This window comes from Apodemus sylvaticus, chromosome 6, assembly GCF_947179515.1.
Source record: "Apodemus sylvaticus chromosome 6, mApoSyl1.1, whole genome shotgun sequence".
Taxonomy (NCBI): domain Eukaryota; kingdom Metazoa; phylum Chordata; class Mammalia; order Rodentia; family Muridae; genus Apodemus; species Apodemus sylvaticus.
In genome coordinates, this window is record NC_067477.1 from 39,908,567 (window position 1) to 39,934,399 (window position 25,833).

The window sequence follows — 25,833 nt, forward strand, 5'->3', positions numbered from 1 at the left end:
TTAAAAAAAGTTTGCTACATCTTTAAAAATCTCAAACAGAAACTATATATATAGAGAGAGACTTTTGACCAAAATGTGTTTAGAATGCATACAGGTAAGGTTTTCATTTGGGAAAACTCAGAAGCCAATTAATGTTAGGAGCCAGGAAGGTGGAAGAGGTTGATTTCTAATTTAGTAGGATTCACTGAAGACAAAGTCTTAGGAATGTACTGGAGACAATTCTTCTGGAGAAAGAAGGGACAAGATGCAAGATCCGAAGGATGGGTGGTGTGGCCCTGCTGGTTTCCAGCAGACAGGACTCAGAGTGGAGAAGCCCCACCCAGGCCACTTGGGCAGGGCCTTTCCTCAAGGTCCCTCTCACAGGCATTTTAGGGACAGAGGCAGGCATGGAAACACCCTTCCTTACCCCCAAACAGTTAAAAAAGAAAAACTTCCTTCCTAGGAGCACAGACATTTGCTAGGGGATCGGGAGAGCTTGGTACCTGAAATAGATCAGCTGATGGAAGCAGAGACTGAGGGCCAGGGGCACCTGGGTCTGGGTCCAGCTTCTTTGAAATACATAACAGATAAATATTGTGCAAAAAATAAAGACATTCACATTTTAGCTGTTAAACTTTTATTTTACTTTTTAAAATTTTTATTTTTATTTTTTTGCTTTTCTTTTCTATAAAAGGCAGATAATGATTGTTGATCTGCAGTTGTGTTGTGCACTGTCCGATATGAACAGACTCGGGCGCTGGGACTCTGAGAATACTTCCCAGGGCGTAAATGGGTGCTTTAGGGTGCCCACACTGAGCAGCCTGTCCCTTCTCCTTTCCCCTCAGCTGGCCCTAGCTCATGTCTATGGTGTTGAAGACCCACTCTGTGAACTTCTTCAGCTTGTCTGAGGCGTTCTGGGATTCCTCCTGCAGCCTCAGGTTGTCCTCCCGCAAGTGCTCAACTTCTGCCTGCAGGTGGGCCTTGTCTTCTTTTTCCTGAAGGAAAAGCCAAGGACATGTGACCTGGGGTGCATGCATCCTGCCTACCAGTCCAGCTCTCTGGAGAAGCACACGTGACCTAGGGGTGCCCCGCCCCCAGCTCTCAGGAGAGGCAGCTCTGATTCCCTCCCTATAGGTGGTCCCTTCCCACTCCCCAGTCTACTAAATGCCCAGACACACCAGACCCAAGCCCAGGGGCTCCCAGAAAGCTCGGCACTACAGGATTACCTCCACATGGAATTATACCAATACGCATTTTACAGCTAGCTTTGAGCTTTGGCTGCTACCTTGATAAAGTCAAAGTCAATCAAGAAGCACAAACTTCAACTCTCCAGGCCTGATAACAAATAACAAGAACGACATTGGAACCTGTGCCACTGACACCAGACAGGAGGGGTCGAAGGCCAGGCCTCAGCCCAGAGAGGCCTGACTGAAGTTTAGTTTCCCCCAAAGGGACTGTATTTTCTGTACCTAAGACAAAGGTCTCTCACATCATGTGTGGCCATGGCACCAACACCTATGCTGCCCTAAACGCATGCACAGAGAACCTGCATGTCAACACCTATGCATCTCTCACTGACACCTCTCCTCTCCCAATCAAGGACTTTGTTCCCACAGCCTGGGCAATCTGCTCTCACTGAGAACATTTACTTACCTTCTTCAAATCTTCTCGAAGCATTTTCAGCATACCTTCCAACTGGTCCACTTTAGAAGCCAGAGTGGGAGAGGAGTCCTTACTGCTGGGAAGGAGAGACAAAGGCCACGCTGGTGGGCGTCTTCATGGCGCCGGGTTGGGTTTCCCCCTTTTTTTATACAATGTTTTTCAATGCCAAATTATTTAGCATGGCAACCCAATATGCATTTTTACTTTAGAAAAGAGAAAATGATCTTAATAAGAGGCGATACCGGTCTGAGTGACAGCAAATCAGTAGCTTCCTCTGTTAAAGACAGTACATCTTATGACAAAAGAGATAGTGGTAATGTGAAAATGACCTTTGGCAGCACAGGAGGCATGCTAGCAGTCACACAGTACAGAGTTCTCAAGTTCTCTTCTAGGGCTTCCAAAGGAGAACAACCAGAGTATGTGTTTGTGTGTATGTATGTATGTATGTGTGTGTTTTGCACATGTATATAGCTAATACAGGATCAGCATTAGGGCCACCAACACAGAGCAGATCTAGAGTTCCTAGAAGGCCTTGCCTCTAAGCGGGTCATTGCAGCAACATACAATGTTCACACTTCAGCTAATCTAAATATGCTAATCATGCCTTGCTAGCAGAATACCAAGTGAGTATGGCAGCATCTGAGGACCACACTACTGGGTGTTGCCATCCCCAGAACCCAAGGCTGAGGACCTGTCATCTTTCCCCCATCCCCTTGTGAATGTGAACTGCCAGCAGTTTCCTGAGGAAGTTCTAGTTATGCCATGTGACCTTAAGAATCACAGACAGAAAGCCAAGTCTTCTGTAGGGAAAACACAGAGGACTCTTTGCAGAGCCAGAGATGTAACTCATGGCTGTCTTAGTTGTGGAATAAAAAGTCAAACTTCAACTTGGAATTCGGGACCCATAATGAAGTGTTGTTGATCCCTTAATTTTGTGTTTGCAACAAACTTCAAAAGCAAAATGCTGTTTGCTGAACACAGGGCCACTGGTGAGTGACACTGACTGGGAAATGCCTCAGGCAAAACACCCAACAGTCCAGTGAGTGGATCATAAAGGGGAAGTGGTCAGCGGCGCCCGCAGTGTGGTCCCTCAGGTCAGATCAGGGCTGGGCTAAAGGACAACATACTGAACAGAGCAGAAGTTGTACATGGGCAACGACTTGCCTCTCACAAAGCCCTGCAGGATGCTGGCCCCCAAGGAACCCCTAGGAGCTTACCTCAACCCCATGGGTCCTTTAGCATGAACCCAGTGCATTGACAGTATAGAAAGGTGTGCCTGGCCCATCTTCCCCTCATCCTAGGATCCATAACAATGACCTCTCCCTGGAAGGGTCTGACTCCCATGTCCTGTCCCGGTGCAGAACACACCCCAGCGCAGTGCTTTGCAGACTGTCCTTCTGGGCTGTCTTCTTCTACTCCAAAGTTTTGAGTGGACTGCCACTCAGCGTAACCTAGTTGTCCCAATGGCAAGAGGGATTGTGACAGCTCTGTTACAACTAACAAGGAGTTAAGCTCACACACAGCCTTTCAGACTTGTTCAGAAGTCCTGAGCAGCAGCCCACGTGTAGCTAGGCTCACTGTCCCTGTTATTATCCGCAACTCACAACTTTTCATAGGTATTTGAATATAAACGTTGGTGTGAAATTAATCCATTTTATTGAGACAGGGTCTCAAAATGTAGCCTGGCTGGTCTTCAATTCCTAATCCTGCTGTCTCAGCCTCCAGAATGTAGACCTACAGGCATTCACTATCACACTTGCCTTAGATACCTTGTTCCTAACCATCCTCAGGATATAGGGCAGGAGTTTCCAGTTGACTATTCTGCATGCAGGGATCACAGTGTATCCCATAGATGGCTGTTGGCCTGCTAAGGAATACTTCATGTTCAGTCCACACCTCAATCATAGGAACACATGGGAAGGAGGACCCTCAGGTGTTCTGTTTTCTGACACAGGCTAGCCAAGGCAGAAGGCTGGAAGCTGAGCGAGCACGAGTACAGTCACAACACAGCCACAGTGGCCACTGAGAAAACTCAAATCAGACTCGAAGGTTAACTTCCAAGACTGAGTATTTGTGACCAATGATTTTTCTTACTTTACCTACTAAGCCTCAGGAGCACAGGTGACTTATGACATTAAATAATAAAGAAAATTCATAAATTTTGTCCTCAAGCCATCAAAACCAGTTTAATTGTGTTTACAGTAGTCAGTGATAAAGTGTTCTGTCTAAAAGTGAAGTGTCTGGGACTGTTGCTGAGAATCCCTCAGCTCATCCATGACCTTCCGTCTCCTCTTCGTTACACGGGCCACTACTGGAGGTGACACACGGTGCACATTCATGACCTCAGCACTGGGTGACCAACCTGCTGTATGACTTCATCTGGACCAGGGCCTGCTCCTCCAGCTGGTCGCTGTTGGAGGCCGCGCTCAAGGGGCGATGGTTTTCATCACTAGCAGCAAAAAATGAGGCTCTCTGGACTGGAAGAGAAGTGAGAAAGTGTCAAGCACAGGGCACATCCGGAGCTAATCCGGTGGGGTGGTGGTTTGAATATGCTTGGCCCGTGGGAAGTGGCACTGTTAGGAGGTGTGGCCTTGCTTGAGGAAGTGTGTCACTGTGGGGGCGGGCTTTGGAGAGCTCCTCCTATCTCAGGCTTCACCTAGTGTAGAAGAGACCCTCCTTCTAGCTGCCTGGATGACAGTCTCTTCCTGGCTACTTTCAGATCAAGATGTAGAACTCTCACCTCCTCCAGCACCATGCCTGTCTGGATGCTGCCATGCTCCCCACTGAGATGATAATGGACTGAACACCTCAACCTGTAAGCCAGTCCCAATTAAACGTTATTTATAAGAGTTGCCTTGGTCATGGTATCTCTTCATAGCAATGGAAATCCTAATTAAGACACATCTGCAAACTCAACCATGGTCTACATGAGTGGTAAAGTTTTAACCAACACACAGATATGTTTGGGATCTATAGTTCCTACCTGTCCCAGGTAGAGACTATGCTCTTTCAGTTTAAGGGACAGTGACAGTGGAGGAGCCTCTTGAAAAGGCAATTGCTGTGGGTCCATTTCCAGCCCACTTCCCTGCCGTCAGAGCAGTGCTCTAGTGATGATGTCTCCATAAAGAGGTCTCGTGACAAATTCTAGGCCAAGGGATAAAAACGTAAGTGTTCTGAAAAGCTAAAATTAATAAGCCTCTTGAAACTCCTTAAAGGATGCTTTCCCCAGGATGACTGGCCACTCTGCAGGCTTTAGCATTATGTCCATACCAACTGTTTAGACATAAATTTATATGGAGACAGGCAGCAAATGGACAGCCAGGTTAGTATAGAGAACTTTCTTGTACAATATCTGGAAGCATTGATAAAATGTTCTTGGTCTATTAACTTGGAGGGAAATAGGAAGAGAGGCTTCTGGAATGGAGTCAGCGTGTGGAGGATTTGCCCTGAACTCCGAGGAAGGTGCCCACATGAAACTGAAGGGGAGGTAGGACTTAGAATAAGCAGGATAACTGAGTTATGGGTGAATGGGAACAAGCCAGAGCTCTTGGCCTAGGCTTTATTCCTGGAACAATGCAGTCTCAGAGTTGTTATTTCAGGGAACAAAGAGGCCAGGTTGAAAAGCCCAAGGTCACAAATGGTGTCAATGTGGTAGGCATGTAGTTCATATTTAGACAGAAATCCAAGCTTAAGACCAAAGATTTAGGTTAAATTAGACCACCCCAAGTAGAAGATAGTTTCCTAGCTGGATGGGAGCAGGAAATTGCAGAGGCCTAGTGCAGGTCCTCAGAGGTTCTGCTGCACAGCAAAGGCTGGCAGCTGGAGCTGTCCTGAGGGCCTGAGGACAGTAGCTGGGTGTGGTGGCACGGTTTCAGAGAAAGGCTTAAGTGTGCTAGATGGCCCAATAAGGGTCCAGGCGGGAAGAGCCTGTAGAACCTGGAGGACTGCTCAGAGAAATGAAGCTCAGGTGTTATATTACTCTGTGAGGTACAGCCAGGAACCAGAACAGGTCGCAGCCTCTGCAGCCTGGAGCCACCTTCCCAGAGCCAGCATGAGGCTCGGCTTTCCCAGAAGGGCAAGCAGCAACTCCAGCCCAGAAACCAGCAAAGGTGGCGTGCTAAACCAAGCAGAGCGGGGCAGAGTCAAGAGCCATCACAAGGTGCTAGCTGACCAGCAGAGAAAAATGGTGGGGACCAGCCGCAGACATGCGGGGACAGCAGGAAAAGCTGGGAAAGCCATAGAGAGAGTTAGATATTAAAAGAAAATATTAAGGAAAAAACGTTAATTTTTTAACTCATTTGTTATGTTTAAAAAAACTTGGACCTGGGCTGGAGAGATGACTCAGTGGTAAGAGCACTGACTGCTCTTCTAGAAGTCCTGAGTTCAATTCCCAGCAACCACATGGTGGCTCCTAACCATCTGTAATGAGAGCTGGTGCCCTCCTCTGGTGTGCAGTCATATATGCATGTAGAATACTATATACTAAATAAATCTTTAACGGAAAAAAAGACTCAAATTTTATTAAAAAAAAATTGACTCCTGTATAATTTTGTTGATTATCAGCATGCAAATCAGTAATGATTATAGTTGTCTATATCCTCCTTAGAAAGATCAGAATAAAACAGACTTAGATAAGGAGAAGACTGAAAGACGGAAGGTTAAGCTCCAGGTCACAGAAGAAGTTACAGGATTCGTTACATCAGAGTAAAGAATCATGGAAAGAATCCAGGCTGGAGCCACAGCGACAGCAGAAAGGGAACTCCAGGTGAGGAGACCCATGAGGGCCTGAGGAACTACAGCGGCAGCCACAGAGATGCGTGTTCTGAGAATGCAGAGTCTGCCTAATGTGCAACGCCATACAGTAGCTTATATGTTCATTTGGTAGAGTTTGGAGAATTAAGGTATGTACATATGTTAACGTATCATACAGTATAGTCAGGATTTCAGCTAAGGCTTTTGCCTTAAGTTCTAAAAAAGGCCGATTCTGAGATTGTACATTTATTCAAGGTGATGGCTATCCTGGAGATGCCTTTACAGATCGAAGCTGATGATGCTCTGACATGAGTATCCATTTGAATACAACAATTCTTTAGATATTATGACATAGAAAATGTTACTTATAATCTTACAATCCCACAGGTCAAACAACTGTGGAGAGATCTAATCATATGTTAAGGGAAATGTTCACAGACCAGAAGGAGGATATAGGATCTCCCAGAGATAGATTAAATGACGTTTCTTTAACCTTAATTTTTTTAAAATGCCAACAAAACAGAGAGCAGGGCTGCTGAGACGCTCCGGACTGTAGGACAGTGAGGAGGCAGAGCTGCACCTACATGCCCTCATCTCAAAATGGCAGCATGCAGGAAGCACGCTACCGTAGGGAGGAGAGATGCTCTTGTTCCCATAGAAGAAAACCTATGGTTCTTGAGTAATTAATAAAAATTGGATTTGACAGGGGGAGACTCTTGGAAGATCTTGGCTGCAGACAGGAAAAGAAATGAAGAACAAACCAAGTAAAATATATGCTGCTCCCTCTGCATGGGCACAGCTGACACTGTCAGGAGACATGAAAATGTCTCCAGCTACAACTTCACCAATGCAGAACCAATAAAACTTGTTGGCTACACAATCTTAAAATCTATACCATCCTTTCAAATGGCATAAATAGAAATTTATATTACAGTTTGATTATACAATCTAAACTAACATAAAAAGGGCATATAGATGCCTTACCAGCTCAGAGAGCAGAGAATCATCTTAACTGGACGATGCATGCTGTACACTCCATATATGTTAATGCAGAAATGTATAATACCTTTGAAGGTTTACATGTTTGCAGAGCCAAAGGACCAGACACCAAAGAGGACAAAATAAGAAGCCCAGGTGATCTCACCTCAGACTGCCTCAGTGCTGGTTTCTCAAAATCTGCATCCAGGACAATTTTGAAATGGCTAGTTAGATTGTCCGGCATCAGAAAATGCTCCTGTCAGGACTTCAGTTAAGCCCTGAACTTTCTCAGCATGCAGAGACTGGACAGCAAGTGCTACAGCTTGTTTCTTTCTTTTTTTTTTTTTTTTGGTTTTTTCGAGACAGGGTTTCTCTGTATAGCCCTGGCTGTCCTGGAACTCACTCTGTAGACCAGGGTGGCCTCGAACTCAGAAATCCGCCTGCCTCTGCCTCCCAAGTGCTGGGATTAAAAGCATGTGCCACCACCGCCCAGCTACAGTTTATTTCTTAAGACTGACCAATACCCCAAATTTTAGGGAGCCCCCAAAAGGAAAATAATGCCCCAGACCAGCAGGAAGCAATTTTAAGAGAGCTATACTTCCATTCCTAAGAGGTGGACAGATGGTTTCGGTCTTTCTTTGGATGTTTATTGTCGTTTAAGGGGTGCTTACAAATTGTTATGGTTTTGGATTGAGAGGAAACAAGAGAGGAAGGTTAAATTCAGGGATTTCTTTTTCTCTTTCTTTTTCTCTCCTCTATCTTTCCTCTCCTATCTTGTATGAGAGGAAAAAGGAGGGAGGAGGGATGAAAAGAATAAAGGGGAATAGGAATAGAGGAACTAGCAGGAATAAAGGGTAGATTATTGAATCTAATTTAAACTTCAGAGCTACTACTAGCCAAAAATCTTACACTGTATAGATCTTTGTATATTAATAAGGTTATATTTGGGTTTTTAAGGTTATATTTGGTTACAACATACTATGTATCAATTATTTTTAAGGTACTGTACCTGTGTAATACTGAAAAATGCAATTCTAAGTTCTAATCCTTTTAAAAAGCTGCTGTTACACCAGGCGGTGGTGGCACATGCCTTTAATCCCAGCACTTGGGAGGCAGAGGCAGAGGCAGGCAGATCTCTGAGTTCGAGGCCAGCCTGGTCTACAGCATGAGTTCCAGGACAGCCAGGGCTATACAGAGAAACCCTGTCTCGAAAAACAAAACAAAACAAAACAAAACAAAAGCTGCTGCTAGAAACTGTTTAGGATAATTTAGAAAAACAAGTTAATAGACAAACTCATGGTCATATTAGATACTAGTTTAGAAAACATTAGAAATATGTTTTCAAGGTTGAACAGATAGTAAATAGCTAGAAAAAAAAGCAACATTTGCCATTCAGATATACAAATAGATAAATGGTTTTCAAAAACATCAAAAATCTATGGATTATGACATTGAAAGATGTTTTATTAATGCAAGGCTTTTTAGGTCTGCTCCTGGCAGTACCCTCATTTTACTTCAAAGATGAACATCAATGAAGCTCCTTATAGTTTGTGACCACTGGCCAGAAACTGCCCTTGTTTCAGCAGCAGACAGTATGTTGTCCAAACTGAACAAACAAGACACAAGGAAGTCAACTGCTGAGCTTTCCAAAGACAAGGTAGGCAAGTCTTTCCTATTTTCTGCTTCACAGAAAGTCTGTTAGGATACTCTGTGCCAGAAGGCTGAAGATGGATGCTCCAACATTACAGAGAAACTCTGGGGGCCTGTAGAGGCAGCCAGCTTTCTCTGGCATTTCTATAGTTTTATAAGCTGCTTGCCTGCACTTCCTGCATACTCAGCTGTGCACATACAGACTCTCAAGTCTGCAGTATGGTTGAAGACTAGATAGTTATAGTCTCATCACTAAGCTTAAGTTCTACAGGGTTTAATAAAATGTTCTTAAAACTAAGATGTTTTAGGTTGGTAATAGAAATTATGTCAGAAACTGATTTAAGTACATAACTCAGAACCTACCAAGAAAGGACTAATAGAATACTTCCTCCAAGGATGCCAAAAGCATATGGACTGGACATTGTGAATATAAATCTTACCTGATACTTTTCATAATTGTTATTATTATATAAAATTATTATTGTAAGAGAGAGAGCCTTTTATTGGACTCAAAGGAGAAAATGTAGAGAGAATTTCTTGTGCAATGGCTGGAAGCATCACCTGTCAATAAAATGCTGTCGGTGCATTTAGTTTGGCAGGAAATAGGAAGGCTCTATCTAGTACAGAGAGAGGATTCTGGGGTGGAGTCAGGCAGAGGAAGGGTTCACCCCACACTCTGAGGATGATGGTTGCATGAATCTGAAGGAGAGGTGACTAGTCACATGGCAGGACTTGGAATAGAATAAATGGGATAAATGAGTTACAAGCTAATGGGAACGAACCAAAGCTTTTGGCCCCTGGGCATTTATTCATAAAATAGTTCGGTCTCAGAGTCATTATTTTGGGGAGTAAAGAGGCCAGCTGGAAAAGCTCACAGTTATAGGTTAGAAGCTGGGAGTTTCCATGAACTAAAGAAGGAAGGCAAAGACAGCCATCACTGTTCACAGTTGCTCTTTCTGAACTCTGTGGCCTAGCAAGCCCAGGGCCTAAACTGGAACCAGATGAAACAGTCACTTTCAATTTGTCTACCTAACAGCAATGACTCTGCCACCACTTTATAAAGAATATCTTAGCATCAAAAAAATTCAAAGTATAATCTTGTACCAAAGTCAGTCTTCCTAAAGAACAGATAGTAGATAGCCTATGTCAACATACATTGCCTTCTGTTTAGTCCCTGGTTTCTATAGAGCAGAGTATTATAGGGATGGCTACATTTACAAGCCACAGAGTCTCGTGAATTTTGTAGAGAAGAAGCATCAGGATCCATCTGAGTAAATAAAATGCTCCCAAGCCAGCATTTGACCCGACTACAGCTCAGAACCCTGAGCTTTGGCTGTGGGCTCCAGCTGTATAGGAGAAGCACACTTACTGACAGTGTTCCCAGGGTGGCAAATTGGTCAGACCTTATCATAAATCCTGGCACCCTGTGTCTTGGCCTTCAGGATCCTGAAGACTTATGTAGGTCGTCAGCCTCACTCACCCTCATAGGCTTTGGCGGCATCTACTAGGTTGGACCAGTCCAAGTCTGAGGCGGTGTCAGGCAAGGGCATCAGGCCAGGGTCAGGCATAGGCTGCCGGCGGGTTTCCTGGATGTCGGTGAGGGAGCTGTCCGAAGCAGAGAACTCTCCTACAGGGGGACAACAGGATAACACTTGTGGCCATAGAGAAGCACTTAGGTACATACTCATTTCCTGTTAGCACAGCACATGTCTGAGCCATTTGTTGATGGGATCAATGTCTACTCCAGCAGGGAATCAGTGGCCGTTCTGAAGCTGACCTGGCTGCCTCCAGTTTCTTTCCATCTTAAGAAAATACCTGCCACCATCTCTCCCCCAAGAGTGTGAGTTGTAAGAAATTTAATTTTGCACTGAGGCTGTATGTAGGTCCTCAGTGGGACATGGGGGCAGGGCAGGGTAGCTTCGGTAGCCAGCTTCCTTCACAGTGTTAAAGTCATCTAGGGAGAAGAGGACGAGTCTGATGGCAAACTGGACTGTGGTTACAGCCAAGAATACTGAGAGCCATCAGAGGAGCAACAGGACTTCTTTTTTCTGGGCCATGAGCCAAGATCTGCCCCCACCTTTGGTGCTTTGTGTTAAGGAGGAGTGAAGGACAAGTGCATCCCTGACCCCTGAGCTCTGTATCCCAGGAGTGGTCTGCGATCCATGGCTGGATGTAGTCAGGTAGTATGAGTAATAGCCCAGATCACAGTGAGAGTGCCAAGTCTCACAGGAGCCAGCCTTGGAGGGGACTTTCAGTGGGTCATGGCATTATTCTCCATCCTGGGGACCCTAGGTTAGCACCTGAATGATACCCCATCAGCAATATCACAGCAATCAAATCCAACACCCACCATTTTCTTTTTTTTTTTTTTTTTTTTTTTTTTTTTTTTTTTTCGAGACAGGGTTTCTCTGTGTAGCCCTGGCTGTCCTGGAACTCACTCTGTAAACCAGGCTGGCCTCAAACTCAGAAATCCACCTGCCTCTTCCTCCCAGAGTGCTGGGATTACAGGCTTGCGCCACCACTGCCCGGCTAACACCCACCATTTTCTAAGGCAAAGGTTATTTGATATAAACATTTAACCCCCATAATCGCTGACAATGATAAAAACAAAAACCAAAAAAACCCCTTGCTTTGAGTACCAAGGGCCACCTGGGCCACAAGAGGGCATCTGCTGCTGCTCAGGGTATAGAAACACACATGGAAAGCAGGGAGGTCTTTAGCAGCAGCAGCCAGGATGGCTATGGCGATGTATGTGACTCTATGTGGGTACGCCTCACCTGCGCTGCAGCACTAAACCCCTGAAAACAGGAGCTAAACACGAGCGGGTGTCTCTGGCTGCAGAGACATCCGCTTACAGAGGATGAGAGCTGTGCCTCTGATGCCAGCCTGGTAAACCAGGGTATAGTTAGTGGATGCTTTCCTCTCCAAACTACATGAAGAGCTGTGCTGAAGGGCAGCTGTGCTGTTAATACATTTAACCTGGGCAAAGTCAGGAGAAAACGGAAGCCAACAGACGGTGCAAGGCATCCATTGCTCAGCTGTGCCTAAGGCTATCCCATCACCGGGGTGAAGGCAGAACAGATAATTCTGTGTGCCACTCATAACCTTTCTGCTCTTTCATCTCTGATGCCCCAGGCTCCATTTAGGAAAGGGAACAAAACTACCACATCTGTCTTCCACATACATTTCAGTGTAGACAGCAAACAAGGCTGCTGAGTATGGAACAGGCAATCACCAGGGTGCCGCCTGGCTTCCAGCAGGAGGTGATGGAAAGGTGCACAGCGGGGGACATGCTGCTCCCCTTCTCATGGCTCTATGGGTCTGCTTAGCCCTCACTCACAAGCTGTCTTGGTGACCCCAAGAGGATGAGCCTCTAGGAGCTAGAGCGATTCAGACCTGCGATCATGAGTGCACATGGGGCGGGGATAGTGCTTTTTATTGCTTGTGAAAGTTGGAGAAGAGTGCAGGGAGAGAAGGAAAGCTTTCAAGATAGGCAGGATCACAGTAGTAAAGGGATCTGGGAGCACCGGCCCCTGCGTGGAGGACGAAGGTGAGAGTGCATGAGACCTCCACAGAGGAGCTTGTTCTACAGCAGTGGTCCTCAACCTGTGGGCTGCAACCCCTCTGGCAAACTTCTATGACCAAATATACTTATATCACAATTATAGCAAAATTATAATTATGAGGCAGCAATGAAAATACTTTTATAATTGGGGGTCATCAAAGCATAAGGAACTGTATTGAACCGCTGCTCCAGAGTGGGGGCAGGGAGCAGTACTTCACTGTTAGCTGGAGGTGGCCGAGGAAGGAGCAGAGGAAGATGGCTTGACCCCTGAGAGAGCCTGATGTCCCTTGGCAGGACGGAGATGCGGGAGAACGCGCATGCATGTGAGTGAGGGCTCACAAGTGCAGCTTTCCTTGGGGCTTAGAAGGCACAGCTCCAGCGAAGGGGAAAGAAACAAGGGTCTGATTTACACCACTGCCGCAGCAGGTTTCTTAGAAGAGGGAAATCTGGTTCTAATGGTGTGCACAGCAGAGGCTAAGGCATGAGATGTGGTGCTCTGTCTATTGGATTCAGCCATGGCTATCAGGTGAGACCTGGAGTGCATTTGGCCAGAGAGATGAAAGAAAAACATTTAAGTCTAAAGTCCCAGAACATGGCTGTTATAAAATGGGGATCCAGTTAGGCCACAGAGTAAGACAACATATATCATCAAAGGCTAGGTTATAGAGATGTCAGGATCCCTAATTCTCTTCCTGGAGGATCCCCTGCTGACAGGCTGGGGTAGCAAGTGAATGAGTGTGGCAGACACTGAGGGCAGTTTTCTCACACACTGGGATCTTTCGGCAGCTGAGGGAAGCAGGACACATCTCTCTAGGAAATTACTAATCTCATTTAGCTTTATTTGCCCAATGCTGTTTCAGCAGCTAGGACCTCTGACAAGAACACCAATTCCCAGACCATTCTTTCAAAGTCAATTCAGCAGGTCTCGAGTAAGGTCTAGCAGCCTGTTCTGCCAATGCTGAGGTGACCAGTGGTCTGTTATTACAGGATGGAAGGGGACTGAAAGAGGAAGTAGAGGTAGAATTGCTCTGAACTATCCCCCAGGAAAACGAATGGCTGGTTGCCACACTGGGCCATGGAACCTGCACCAGACTGCCCAGCTGCAACTGCAGGCACACTTACCATGCAACGACTTCATTCCCAACGTGTAAGACGGCCTCCTCAGTGGAAGTGACTTGGGGAGAGATGGGTAGGTGCTGCTGAAGAGGACATCGTTGGGCAGGGCTTGGTCTAGGAATGAAGCCCTGGAGGTGAAGAAATGTTCCCTCTGGCTGCTGTAAATGCTCTCATCTGACAGAGTCCTGTGCAGGGCCCGCCGGGAGGTAGGGGTGGTGGGGAACGGGGACTGCGGGGAGGACAGTGCATGGAACTGAAAAACAAGACAGGCTGGAGTCAGGGGCTTAGGTCACAGAACGAGCCCAAGGCTGAGTGGGTGGGGCAGTGATGTGAGCCCCACCAATCTTGGAGCTCCCTCCAGGCCTACATCCCAGGGGGAGAGAAGCTGTACTCATGTTCCGGATGAGATTGATTTATCATGCTTTAACCATGATCTATCAATGTTATGTGGTACTGAATAACAAGATAAAATGATTTTTTTGTTTGCTTTTGAGATAGGAGTATCTTACTATATAACACCAGCTAACCTGGAACTCAAGAGATCACCTGTCTGATTAAAGCTATGCACCAGTACTCCTAGTCTTAAATATAAACTTTACTTGAAGCCCGTGTCTTTGACCAGATCTTATAATCTTCCAGGGCTAGGCTCCTCAGCCATAAATGTAGGCAAGGCACCTGCTTGGATCACAGCTACCAACAAAATGCACCTGCCAGGAGGCTAGACAATGAAGAGGCTGCTGGGAACAGCCAAGGAACGGGACAGGGAGCCTCAGTGGCTTCCGGATGACAGGCAGTGTGACTGCTGGCAACCAGGAGATGACCATCAAAATGCAGGCACTTAAGGCTGAGGGAGGGCTCAGCAGTTAAATGCACTGGCACTCCTGCAGAGGACCAGAGTTCAATTCCCAGCACCCACATGGCAGCTCATAACCATCTGTGACTCCAGTTGCAAGGTATCTGACACCCCTTTCTGGCTTGGGAATGAATGTGCTGCGCAGACAAGCATGCAGTCAGAGCACTGATACACAGAAATATAAGTCTTAATCAGCAGCAGCATGAACGCATACTGGTGGCTCTCAATACTATCTCTCAAGGTAGACAAGTTTCATTCATTTTGAAGATAATCATAATTTTTAAAATGTTACTTATTGTGTGGTGTATGTGTGTAGCCATATATACCATCAGTAAATGTGGAGGTCAAAGGGCAACTCAGCGGCCTTGGTTTCCTCCACTGTTAGATGGGACTGAGCTCCATCCTCAGGCTTGCAGGGCAAGTCCTTTCACCATCTGGCAGCCCATGGAGGTGACGTTTTTCTTTGTTGAGACAGAGTTCTCTTCAGCTTAGGCTGATCTGTTTCTGCCCCCACATACTAGGATTAAAGACATGCCCGTCATGCTACTTTAGCCACGGTGGCTCAAGGTGCTTTTCTATGCATGGGATTATAAAGACCTGGCTTTACATATGACAAGGATTTTATACATAAATGGCAAATAGTTCCAGAGATGAATCTCTGATAAACGTGCTTCACTCTGGTTTTTCTGCAAACAGCCAAGCTCCTGAGAATCCATCTTACTGAGAACTAACAGGCCCAGTGTTCACACGCCCAGCTGAGGCCCTGAATCAAATCATCCCTCATTAGTCTCTCGCAGAACACTGTTCACCTTCCCAGGGACAGCATGGGCACTGCTGGCAGGAAGTCCCCAAGAGCCTTTCTACAACCATCTGAGAGAGCAAAGAGGGAATGAATGGCTGGAACCACAGACCCAGAAACAAAGACGACACTTGGGTTCATCTGTGCAGTGGGCCTGCTGTATTTCCATTTAACAACCCAACCAATCAAGCCAACACCCCACCCTCTAGGGCTGCGCACACTATTAAGCAGGCACTCGGTAAGAAAGACTAACATGTAACTAACGGAGTTACAGGCACTCCTGATCACTTCAGCACTGCACTTCTCTTAAAGCCTGATAAACCAAATTTAGGTCTCTGGAATCCAGGTACAAGCTGGATGAGGTGGCCTGTATCTGCAATCACCACTTTGTGGTGATTTAAGTAAGAATGGCCCTCATAGGCTCCTAGTGTTGAGTTTGGTCATTGGGAAGTGGCACTATTGGAAAGGATTAGGAGGCGAGGCCTTTTTTGAGGAAGTATGTGACTGGGGATGGACTTGGAAGTTTGTTTCAAAAGTCCTTTCTAAGCCCAGAGTCTCTATAATCGAGTGGATCATGATGTAGCTCTCAGCTACTCCTCCAGCACTGTCTGCCTGTGCATCACCATGCTTCTCGCCATGATAAAGTACTAAACCTCAAAAACTGTAAGCAAGCCCCAATTAAATGCTTATTTCTATAAGAGCTGTCATGGTCTCTTCACAGCAATAGAACTCTAAGACACATTTTTCTGGTAAGGTGGGAGGCATAGACAGGAGAAACCTCCAGAAGCTTGAGGGCCAATTAAGTTGGAGTATGCCACCCAGGGATAAATAAGAGTCTCAGCCTCAACCAATGTGGCAATGCACCATGGCAGGCTCACAGTCATGTAAACACATAATACAATTTCAACACACAGACACAAACTATACACCCATCACACACCACACCACACACACACACACACACACACACACACACACACACACACAAAATAGTTTTCAAAATTATGATGAGTCAAATCCAAGGTCTACTATACACACTAGTCTAAGATTACACTGCTGTGATCAGTCTGAGGGAAATGGCTATTTCTCTCACTAGTTTACAGAGAGGAGTGGACATTAAACAGATTTCTAACTAGTTTTATTTTGTTAAAATTAAGCTATCTCTTTTCTGTTTCCAAGGTTCTAGAACTATCAACCAAGGCTCCTGCCTGCCACACCCGGTTCCCAGTGTTCAACACACTTCACTGGATCTCTCCTTCCTTCCTTCCTTCCTTCCTTCCTTCCTTCCTTCCTTCCTTCCTTCCTTCCTTCCTTCCTTCCCTCCCTCCCTCCCTCCCTCCCTCCCTCCCTCCCTCCCTCCCTCCCTCCCTCCCTCCCTCCCTTTCTGTACTCCAGGCTTTAGAAGAGATTTTTAAATTCCCAATGAGCATCTATAGCCTGAGGACTTTACAGGAGAAAAACTAGACCTACTCCTTTTTTGCCTCTTTGGGAACAATCAGCAGGCCTCCGGACAGCACGCTTTAGTAGCTGTCATGGAATCCTGAACCACAGGAAAGCAGGGCAGCAGAGGAAGGATGCACTCTGGCTGGGTGCTCTCTGCCCCTTCAGACAAGACAGCATCTAGTCTTATCAAAAGCTGGCAGCACATACCTCACCTCAAGTCCTTAGGCTTAAAGGTAAACAAACCCACCAAGTGCCTGCTGTGTAGATTACCCAGCCCTGGAGAAAGATGTTCACAGCTGGGTGTTGTCAGCCCTGGATTTCAGAGAGCACACAGACAGGTGCAGCATGTTCTCAATGTGTGCCCCATGGAGCCCCAAGGGTTTCTCACATAATTCACTGCTAGGGAGAGACCTCCCTCACCCACCACAGAAGTTTAGTTTTACATACTGAGCTTTCTTGGGTGATTTTACTTGGAAAATACAAGGGAGGAGGCTTCTGAATTTTAAAATTATTGAACCATTTGGAGACCCTTAATCCTCCAATTGTATCACAGCCCAGCAGAGGTGGCTTCTTGTCCTATCTGCACTCCTGCCAGCAGTGAGCAGACCTCCTTCACCTCATGCTGTCCCTATAAGGGCAACAATGTCCTGCAGACTGATGTTAGTCCCGGTTCTGACCATTTTCAACTCCCTTGATTGTCAGTGACATAGTCACCAGCACTCAGAGCAAGGCAGCTTTTCCTACATAGCAGCACTCAGAGTCCCTTGCTCTGGGCCACCCAGCCGGAGAGGAGGCGCAGCAGACAAGGCAACCCCGTCTGCCTGTGAGGCGAGTGCTGCAGCTCCACGGGCACTCTCAAGGCGGAGCACGGGCTAACTAGCTCTATGGAAGGAGAGCGGGATTACAGCTCACAGGCTAGGAAGCCCATCATGCATGAGAGTGGACCCCAAGGCTCTAGCCCAGAAATGGCTCCCCTAGGTCTCTTCTTGAAGCTTGCTGCCGGCCTGAAACCCTTAGCCAGGACTGGCCTGGGAAGCTTCCCAAGGCAACACTAGCCTCCCTTCCACACAAAGCCATCATGATCACTCAGTCTACCAGGAGACACACCAGGGCTACTTAGCTGAATTAATCTAAAACAAAACCAACAAAACCAGAGGGGGAAACAGCACTTTGCCACTGCTGCTCCAGTCTTCTGCTGCAGTGCCCAGAGCCTGCAGGGGCATGGTTTGCATAGCATTTCCTATCAGTAGTCACAACAAGAGAAAGCTCACCCTGACTTAGAAGCCAAGGCCTGGAGTACAGGAAGATAGACATTTGCCTTTAATCATCCCCACTGCATGAGCAGATCCAAGCAATGGAAGCTCTGAGTTCACCCCTCCCCATGCCCCTGCCAAAAAATGTTCAAGTAAGATTTAGAGTAAAGATTCCTTCCTGGGCAAGTTTTAGTATCCTCCAAGCTCAAAGAGTGCATCTAAAATAATTTTTATATGGAAACTGGGACTTCAACGTTTTAATATGTCACCTTGGGTTCTGATAGATAAGTTTCAAGCACCATCTTCCTCACAGTTGCTAAGGAAACTATTTGTTCCCTGGATGATGATTCAGAACTGCTAAGTGCTGGCTCCCGAAACAGAAATGACAGAAATCAGAAGCGACCATACCCATAGATCATGTTCATAAGCCATTTCTTTCTCAGCCTAACTCCAGAATGGTCCCAGGGAACACGACATTCCTGTACATGCTGATCTGTCAGCTTAGGGTGTATACCCCACTTATGTGGGCAGTGCGCGAGCACACACATTTATACAGAAAAGCCTGGGGGGCATAGAAGCACGGGCCACTCCACTCCGGAGTAGTGCTCTCCGACCGCTGTGGAGGCTGCGCAGTGGAGGCTCCGCTCTGGAGCAGTGCTCTCTGACCACCATGGAGGCTGGGCTGTGGGAAGGATTTTCTATCTTTCATTCCCAACACTTTCTTGGTATTCTGAAACAAGCTTTCTAGTCACCCTGAACTGTGGTGCACGCCTGTAATCCCAGCACCTGGGAGGCAGAGGCAGGCGGATTTCTGGGTAAGAGGCTAGCCTGGTCTACAGAGTGAGTTCCAGGACACACAGGGCTACACAGAGAAACCCTGTCTTGAAAAAACCAAATCCAAAAGAAAAGGACGTTACGGACAGAAGAATGTTCTAGCTGACAAGGGAGCCATGATCGGGTGTCATTACAGAGTCCTGGAAGTGATGCCACTTCAGTGTGGACTCAGAATAGGACACACCAGGAGAGAGAGCCAGGGAAAGGGCAGGTTAACAGGGCTCTAAAGAGATGTGGCTGCAGAGATAGAGCCCTCAACACTGAGGGGGAAGGGTCCCCCAATACCCTCAGTCCAACATCCCTTCATACCCAGCTTTTCTCTGCCATTACCCCACAGCCTGCTTTCTACCTTGAAATTCTTCTGGGATTCAGGAGTTGGGCTCTCAAGGTCAATGAGTTTCTTTAGATCCTCCTCAATGGTGGACTTGGAGGTTGGCTTTGGGGATGCCCGCAGGTCCCTGGTTGAGGCTCGAAGTCTAGTGTGGGCTATCTCATTACCATCACTCTGATGTCGCCTAGGGAGAGAGGGTGGAAATGATGTCAACAGGGTTGGCTCCTGGGGGCTGGAGGAAAGACAAAGGGTCTGGCTCCTTTTTGCATCAGAATTCATTCAGGTCATCAGAGTCCATTCAGGTCAGTGCTTGTTAGATAAGCAGAGTCAATGTCAACACAAAACAAAGGCGGAGGAGTAATTCACTCTCACAGGAAACTGCCCTGTTTGGCCAGCACTAGCGGCAGACTCCAACAGATCAGAGCAATCCCCAGAGCCCCCTTTATATGACACACATAAACATATAATGTTTATATATAACATTGCAGCCCAGGATCACTGACAATGAAAGACTACCCAGTTCTTTCTGTGCACAGAGAAAACCAACCACTAAGTAGAAGGAGAAGATCTCTTACTTTCGTGTATCCATAAATCCCACGGAGTTAATGGTTCCTTCTGGCTTTTTCCATCCAATCAGGTATTTGCTAGTGGCGCCCTGGCGGGGGTAGAAAGTCCTAGGTCCAGAGGAGGATGAGGAAGAGGAAGAAAAGGACGGTGCAAGCTGGGAGGATGTGGTGGGGTGAAGCTCCTCTTTGGGTGAACTTCTGGCACTGGAGAACACCACTGGGCTGGCGGAGTGTCGGGAGCTCATGGTACTGTGGAGAGGCAGGACAGAGACAGTGATTATAGTGTCTATGCCATGTCAGCTGTGGAGTGCTGTCCAAGGTGGGGGTGAGGGTCAGGTTACAGGAAAGTGAATTTTGAAGAAATGATTAAAAAAATGGCCAGCTGGCCTGCCCATTCTCGTCCTGTAATTTAAATGTCTGCTCTCAAAGTGAAAAATGGTCGGCAGGGCTTGGTCTGCACGTTAAGTTAAAAGGAAAAGGGGAACTTTCAGACACAGTGACCCACTTAAGTCTTGGAGGGGCCAGGGACAGGACAAAGAGCAGTAGAAGTCTCGGTGTCTGCCTGTATGCCACCATCAGATCTGGGGGTCATGACAATACTAAGACTAGAGGAAGATCAAGTCAGGGACACAGCTCTCCTTGACGTCCCAGGCCAAGGGCACGCTGATATCTGTGTCCCTGTGGCATGCAGCGTTCATACTGACTCAAAAACTTGCTCATCATCAGACAAATTTTAAGCCTGAAAAAGGCAGATTTTTCAAGATTGGGGAAGAAAGCTTATATCAGCTACCCACATTCAGGATACTCATACTTCCTTCTAAGGTCCCAAGGTTTATGTCCACACTATGAGCTCTGCTGAGTTCTGTTCAGGTGACTCCTACAACAGATGTATAGTTGCATTCCTCGGAGGCACTTGTATTTGTCAAAAACTAGTCGTACTGACTGAACAGACCTTAAAGTATCTATAGTGATGTGCAGCTGTGACAAAGGCATCACTCAACAATGGGAGGTGACAAAGGGAACAAGAGTGGGGTGTTCGAGAACTCTTATCTTGGCAACTTTTCTGAAACTGTGAAACTATCACAGTATTTTAAAGTGTTACAGTAGAAATGAAACCCAGATGCCACTGGCTGAGACAATATCTATTGGTGAAACCAAGCTCCACTGGTCAGGCTTGGGTTTTATTTATTTATTTATTTTTGTTTTTTTGGACTTGGTTTTCTCGTGACAGGGTTTCTCTGTGTAGCCCTGGCTGTCCAGGAACTCACTCTGTTGACCAGGCTGGCCTCGAACTCAGAAATCCGCCTGTCTCTGCCTCCCAGAGTGCTGGGATTACAGGCGTGCGCCACCACTGCCCAGCTGGGTTTTATTTCTAAGCAATGCTATAGATTCTGAACCACAATATGGAAGAACATTTTGTGCAACAGGAAGGAATCTTGTTAGTATTCAAGGATCAGCTACCAGATCTGGAACAGTATTGTGGAAGAATCCACTTGAAGAGCTTCCAATATGAATGTGGTCTTATTACTTCAGAACACAAAGAACCATCTTCTCTATTTTTATAATGAACTCAGAAAAGCTGGGCCCAAACTTGGAAAAATAGAATAAAAAATTACTAGCCTTACTCTAGTACCATAAACATTTTCCTCCAAGTATTATTCCAGCTAGAGATGGTAGCTGAAGCTCTCACAACATCTGCAAGGGCGACACAGATGAAAAAAGCAACGCTACCTTACCTCTTGACAAATCTTCTGCCTTACACATTTTACCTTCTAATACTTTGATATTACACAGCTAGTCAAAAATCCGGGACTTTAAAAAAGACTGAGGTTGAGTCAAAAAGAAATAATTTGCCAGGAGAAAAGAAAATAAGCTCATTATTTTACAAATCATTCTGTCGTGCTTAAATTTTATCACAGGAGGTATTACATCTGCAAACAATGCTTCTGCATCCTTGCATACCCTCACCAGGATAGTTGCTTAGCTGACCACTGAAGCAAATCATTCATTCTATCTATGAATATGGTGGCTAATCCTCGGTCCCAGGTCAGACGGCCACATTAAGAACTGATATCTGGGAACAAACAGAAACAAATGGCCTGTCTCACTCTCACTCCTTAGAGTGTACAACCCCTAACAGCAAGGGCCGAGGTTTCACCCAGGCCACATCCATAACATGTACTTCAGGGTTGGAATCCCAGAGCTGAGTCAGTATCCACGGATACGGCAGAAATCTCTGCTGCAGGAGGCAGCTCATTTGAGAACCATTGCTTGAATCCAGGTGACTTGTTCACACTACTCTAACTTGGTCAAATCCCCACTTCATGTCTGCCCAGATCCAGTATTTGAAGCCACGGATACCATGTGTCTGAAGCAAAACTGTGGTCCCTGTAGGAGATGATAATGGTACAGAGAGTTGAGAGCTCATATTTTTTCTTGAGTCAACGAAACCTGTGTTTTGAAACATTTTAAAAGAATTCTCCTATTTTCTAGAACTAAAAACTGCTACCTGAGCACTTTCCAAAATGGTCTGTCTCTTCCTTTCCTGTATAACTCCAGCCCAGGCTCTGGGTGGCGCTCCTTGACCCTCACTCCCTGTGGCCTATGACCAACTTAAGGTGGTACAGCCACACACTTCACCAAGAGACTCTGATAGTTTAATTATACTACAGTCAATGACAAGTTGGCAGATCGGTGCTTAAGGGGAACCAGACAGCTGAGCTGTTTTCATTATCCTGTAACTCTTGTTAATTCAATATGCTGTGATTCTGTTTATCCACAGTGCCTCAAATCTCTTCCTAAGAATGGTGTAAGGTAATGAGCCAATAATATGAATCAAAAAGAAAGAGAAGCAGATCCACTGGGGTGACAAGAGCAATTATCAGTTCCTTTTCTACTCTGTGGAAAGCCAATTTTACTGTGAGCACAGCGGAGCCTGACCACTGAGAATGAAGTCAGGCAGTCCCTGGCCTCAGTGACCAGTGTTCATCTACACTCTAGGATGATTCCCTTTTCCTGAAAAACAAGACAGCTTTGGAGTCTTTAGGAAGAAAGACAGGACACACATGTATCACTACACATAAAGATAAAAGGGTTAACAGGGTGGCCAGAACCTGGGTCAGCTTAACCTGACAGATTTCACATCTGGATTCAGGGCTTGAAGTTGCAGACAAAGGAGCCACTTCACACATGCCTTTACAGGAGGGGCTGAGCACCTGCAGAAGAAACACTTCTAAGGTGTGTGCTGCTTGCAGAGAGGAACCAACAGGGAGGGAGGGAGAGCACAGATGCCATCAGCCGAGTTTGCAGGCAGCACTCCTGTGCCCTGGGGCGGGGATGCACTTCTCAATGTCTGTCTCCCCAGAGACCATTCTTTGCTGTGTGGTAGCAGCTGTCTGATGGAAGGGTTGCCTGCATCCATCCACTATCTGAACATGGCACGAGGACTTAGGGTTTGGCCCTACCCTGTGAAGGACAGTGTTTTCAGAGAGGGAAAGGCAGCAATTAGTCACCTGCCACATGGTTGTGACAAATCTGAGCAAAGGCTGGATGTTGGCCTCTGACCAAAGAGGGGGCAGTTGATAGGGTTTCCTGGGATAGGTTGTGGAAATAACAAGTCTCTGGGTGGCAGAAAATGAGGGATAAATGATGAAGCAGGACTCCTCCCACTGTGCTCAACACGGGCCAATTCTCTACCATCAGTTCCATGACTTGAGACACTAATGATAAAGCATTGGGGAGAGGGTAAGCAAGTGAGGTCTGGGGGCTGAGTTGGCAGAAACAGAGTAAGCCTAGAAAGCTGCTCCTTCCCAAGAAGCAAGTTTCTGGTAAGCAGAAAGCATGCAAATTCAGCCTAGGGAACGAGTGGGTAGCTGGGGTGCAGAACTGGCCTCACAGGTCACTGTGGACACAAGACGAGTTAACCTGCAACACCTAACTATGTAAATAAGGAGCCAACAAGATGTCTGTGAACATGACCATTTTTTTGTTTGTTTTTTGAGATATGGTTTCTCCGAGTTCCTGGATGTTCTGGAACTCTCCCTGCAGGCCAGACTGGATTCACACATAGAGATCTGTCTGCTTCCCCTTGGGATTAAAGGCGTGAACTACAACATCTGGTGAACATAACCATCTAATGGGCATAGCAGAGAGAGTGTCCTGTTTAAGCTTGGTACTATAAAAAACAAAACGGAAGGAAGGAAGGAAGGAAGGAAGCAAGGAAGGAAGGAAGGAAGGAAGGAAGGAAGGAAGGAAGGAAGGAAGGAATCAATGTAGCAAAAAGGTATGATTAGGTTTGAAAGAAGGCCCCACCTGTGAAACCCGGGAGGGGTGAACCCCAGGCCTGTAAATGGAAAGAAAACACCTGCTCACAGTGACGAGGAATCGTAAGCAAAGACACAACACGCACGCTCTTGTCTTGGGTACATTTCCAGGATAATGCACTTGGTAACCCTTTTTATTCTCAGCAGAGCCAGTATCATGAGATGACAGGTAAGAGATGGGCCCAGAGTGACTGGTCACGGGCCCCAGAGAGACACAGACGGTGGATGGTGGCAGAGACATGACAATGACGACATGCTCAAATCCTTGTTCTTGAGTCTCTTGCTTGATCTGCCTGGGGTAAAGGGTGAATAAAACACCTTTTCCTTTCTCTCATATAGTCACTGACTTATACCCAAGTTAGGTTAAGGAAGAACAATCAACCAGATTTTTCCTTAACCTTAGAAGTAAAAAAACAAAAACAAAACCAAACACCTGTTTTCCTGCTTACACAGGACAGTAGAGCAAGCGCACTTGTCTCTTAAGTAAGAGTATTCTGGCTGGAGCTGGAGGGCCTCGGCAGACACTGATGGAAGAAGACTGTTGCAGGCAGAACTCCGGCAGGGCCACTGTGGCATATGTACGACCTCTCACCCTGAGAGGATGCATGCCATATAACGGTCTGCATGCGCTGCGCGCTCTATGTCATGCCTTTGGAAGGCTACTTTGAAGGGCAGGACCTGTGGGGCAGGTCTGCATCAGGCCCCTGGGAGGGAGGGCTCACTGCTGAACATGCTCTTCAGATGTCAGCCACAGAAGTTCTGTTTTCTACTTCTGATGGTCACTACAAGTCCAGATATAATAGTAATCACTGCTTTATGCTGGAGGAAATTCAACAAGACACTTCATCCAGATTAGTTGAAGTTTGTTCTTAAAAGCAAAACAATGTGTTCCTCATGCTTACTGTATTCAGAGCTCTGCACAAAATGCAACTTACTGATGGAGCTGAATCAGAGATGCTCAGGCCTTTCAACCCAAGGTCTGGGTCTGGAATTCCAGAGGCTTGCACCTTCAAATTCTCAATCAGTCCCTAATACTTAGAAAAATAGTGTTCTTAACTTAGGGAGAAAAATGAAGACTATCAGATCTTGTGATCTTAGCTACTTGGGAGGCTGTGGCAGTAGTTCAAGGCCAGGCTGGACAACTTAGTTAAACCCTGTTCAGAATCAAAAGGTAAGCCGGGCGGTGGTGGCGCACGCCTGTAATCCCAGCACTCTGGGAGGCAGAGGCAGGTGGATTTCTGAGTTCGAGGCCAGCCTGGTCTACAGAGTGAGCTCCAGGACAGCCAGGGCTATACAGGGAAACCCTGTCTCGAAAAAACCAAATTAAAAAAAAACAAAAAACAAAAAACAAAAAACAAAACAGAATCAAAAGGTAAAAGCATGCAGTGCGCTGGTACAGCATCTGGCTATCAAATGCCAGGCCCTGGGTTCAGTTCCCAGTGCTCAGGTTAGGGGTGTGGGTTGGGCAACAAAGACAGGCAACTAACTGTTAACAACTGACAAAATTCCAGCCAGAAAAGATTTAGGGCAAAAAATGCTGCCTTATAAAAACAGTGGCAAGTTTTCTAAACAAAGCAGGAAAGAGGCTCAGAATCTGAAGGCAAAATTTAAACCCAAGCAGATGTAAAACAGACACACAGAGACAGCCCGGCAGGCCTTGGCCACCCAAGCTAATGTAAGCCCATTCTCTACTCCCAGGAACAGCTTCTCTGGCAGGAAGAACTCATTAG

At 46.4% G+C, this 25,833-nt stretch overlaps 1 protein-coding gene across 8 annotated transcripts in view; it reads right to left on the reverse strand.

Annotated features, from left to right (window-relative positions):
- Nucleotides 1-593: 593 nt before the first annotated feature.
- The window catches only part of Sipa1l1 (signal induced proliferation associated 1 like 1), a 258,641-nt gene continuing 233,401 nt past the window's right edge, over nt 594-25,833 (reverse strand). For 7 of the 8 annotated variants that reach the window (XM_052185511.1, XM_052185506.1, XM_052185507.1 and 4 more), the window contains 7 exons: nt 19,791-20,030; nt 19,234-19,399; nt 13,709-13,955; nt 10,502-10,648; nt 4,004-4,118; nt 1,633-1,717; nt 594-974 (listed from right to left, as the gene is read on the reverse strand). In XM_052185511.1, the coding sequence (XP_052041471.1) occupies nt 831-974; nt 1,633-1,717; nt 4,004-4,118; nt 10,502-10,648; nt 13,709-13,955; nt 19,234-19,399; nt 19,791-20,030 (1,144 nt within the window). In that variant the 3' untranslated portion in view covers nt 594-830. The remainder of the gene's footprint in view (nt 975-1,632; nt 1,718-4,003; nt 4,119-10,501; nt 10,649-13,708; nt 13,956-19,233; nt 19,400-19,790; nt 20,031-25,833) is intronic. The other variant, XM_052185514.1, reaches the window with a different exon arrangement.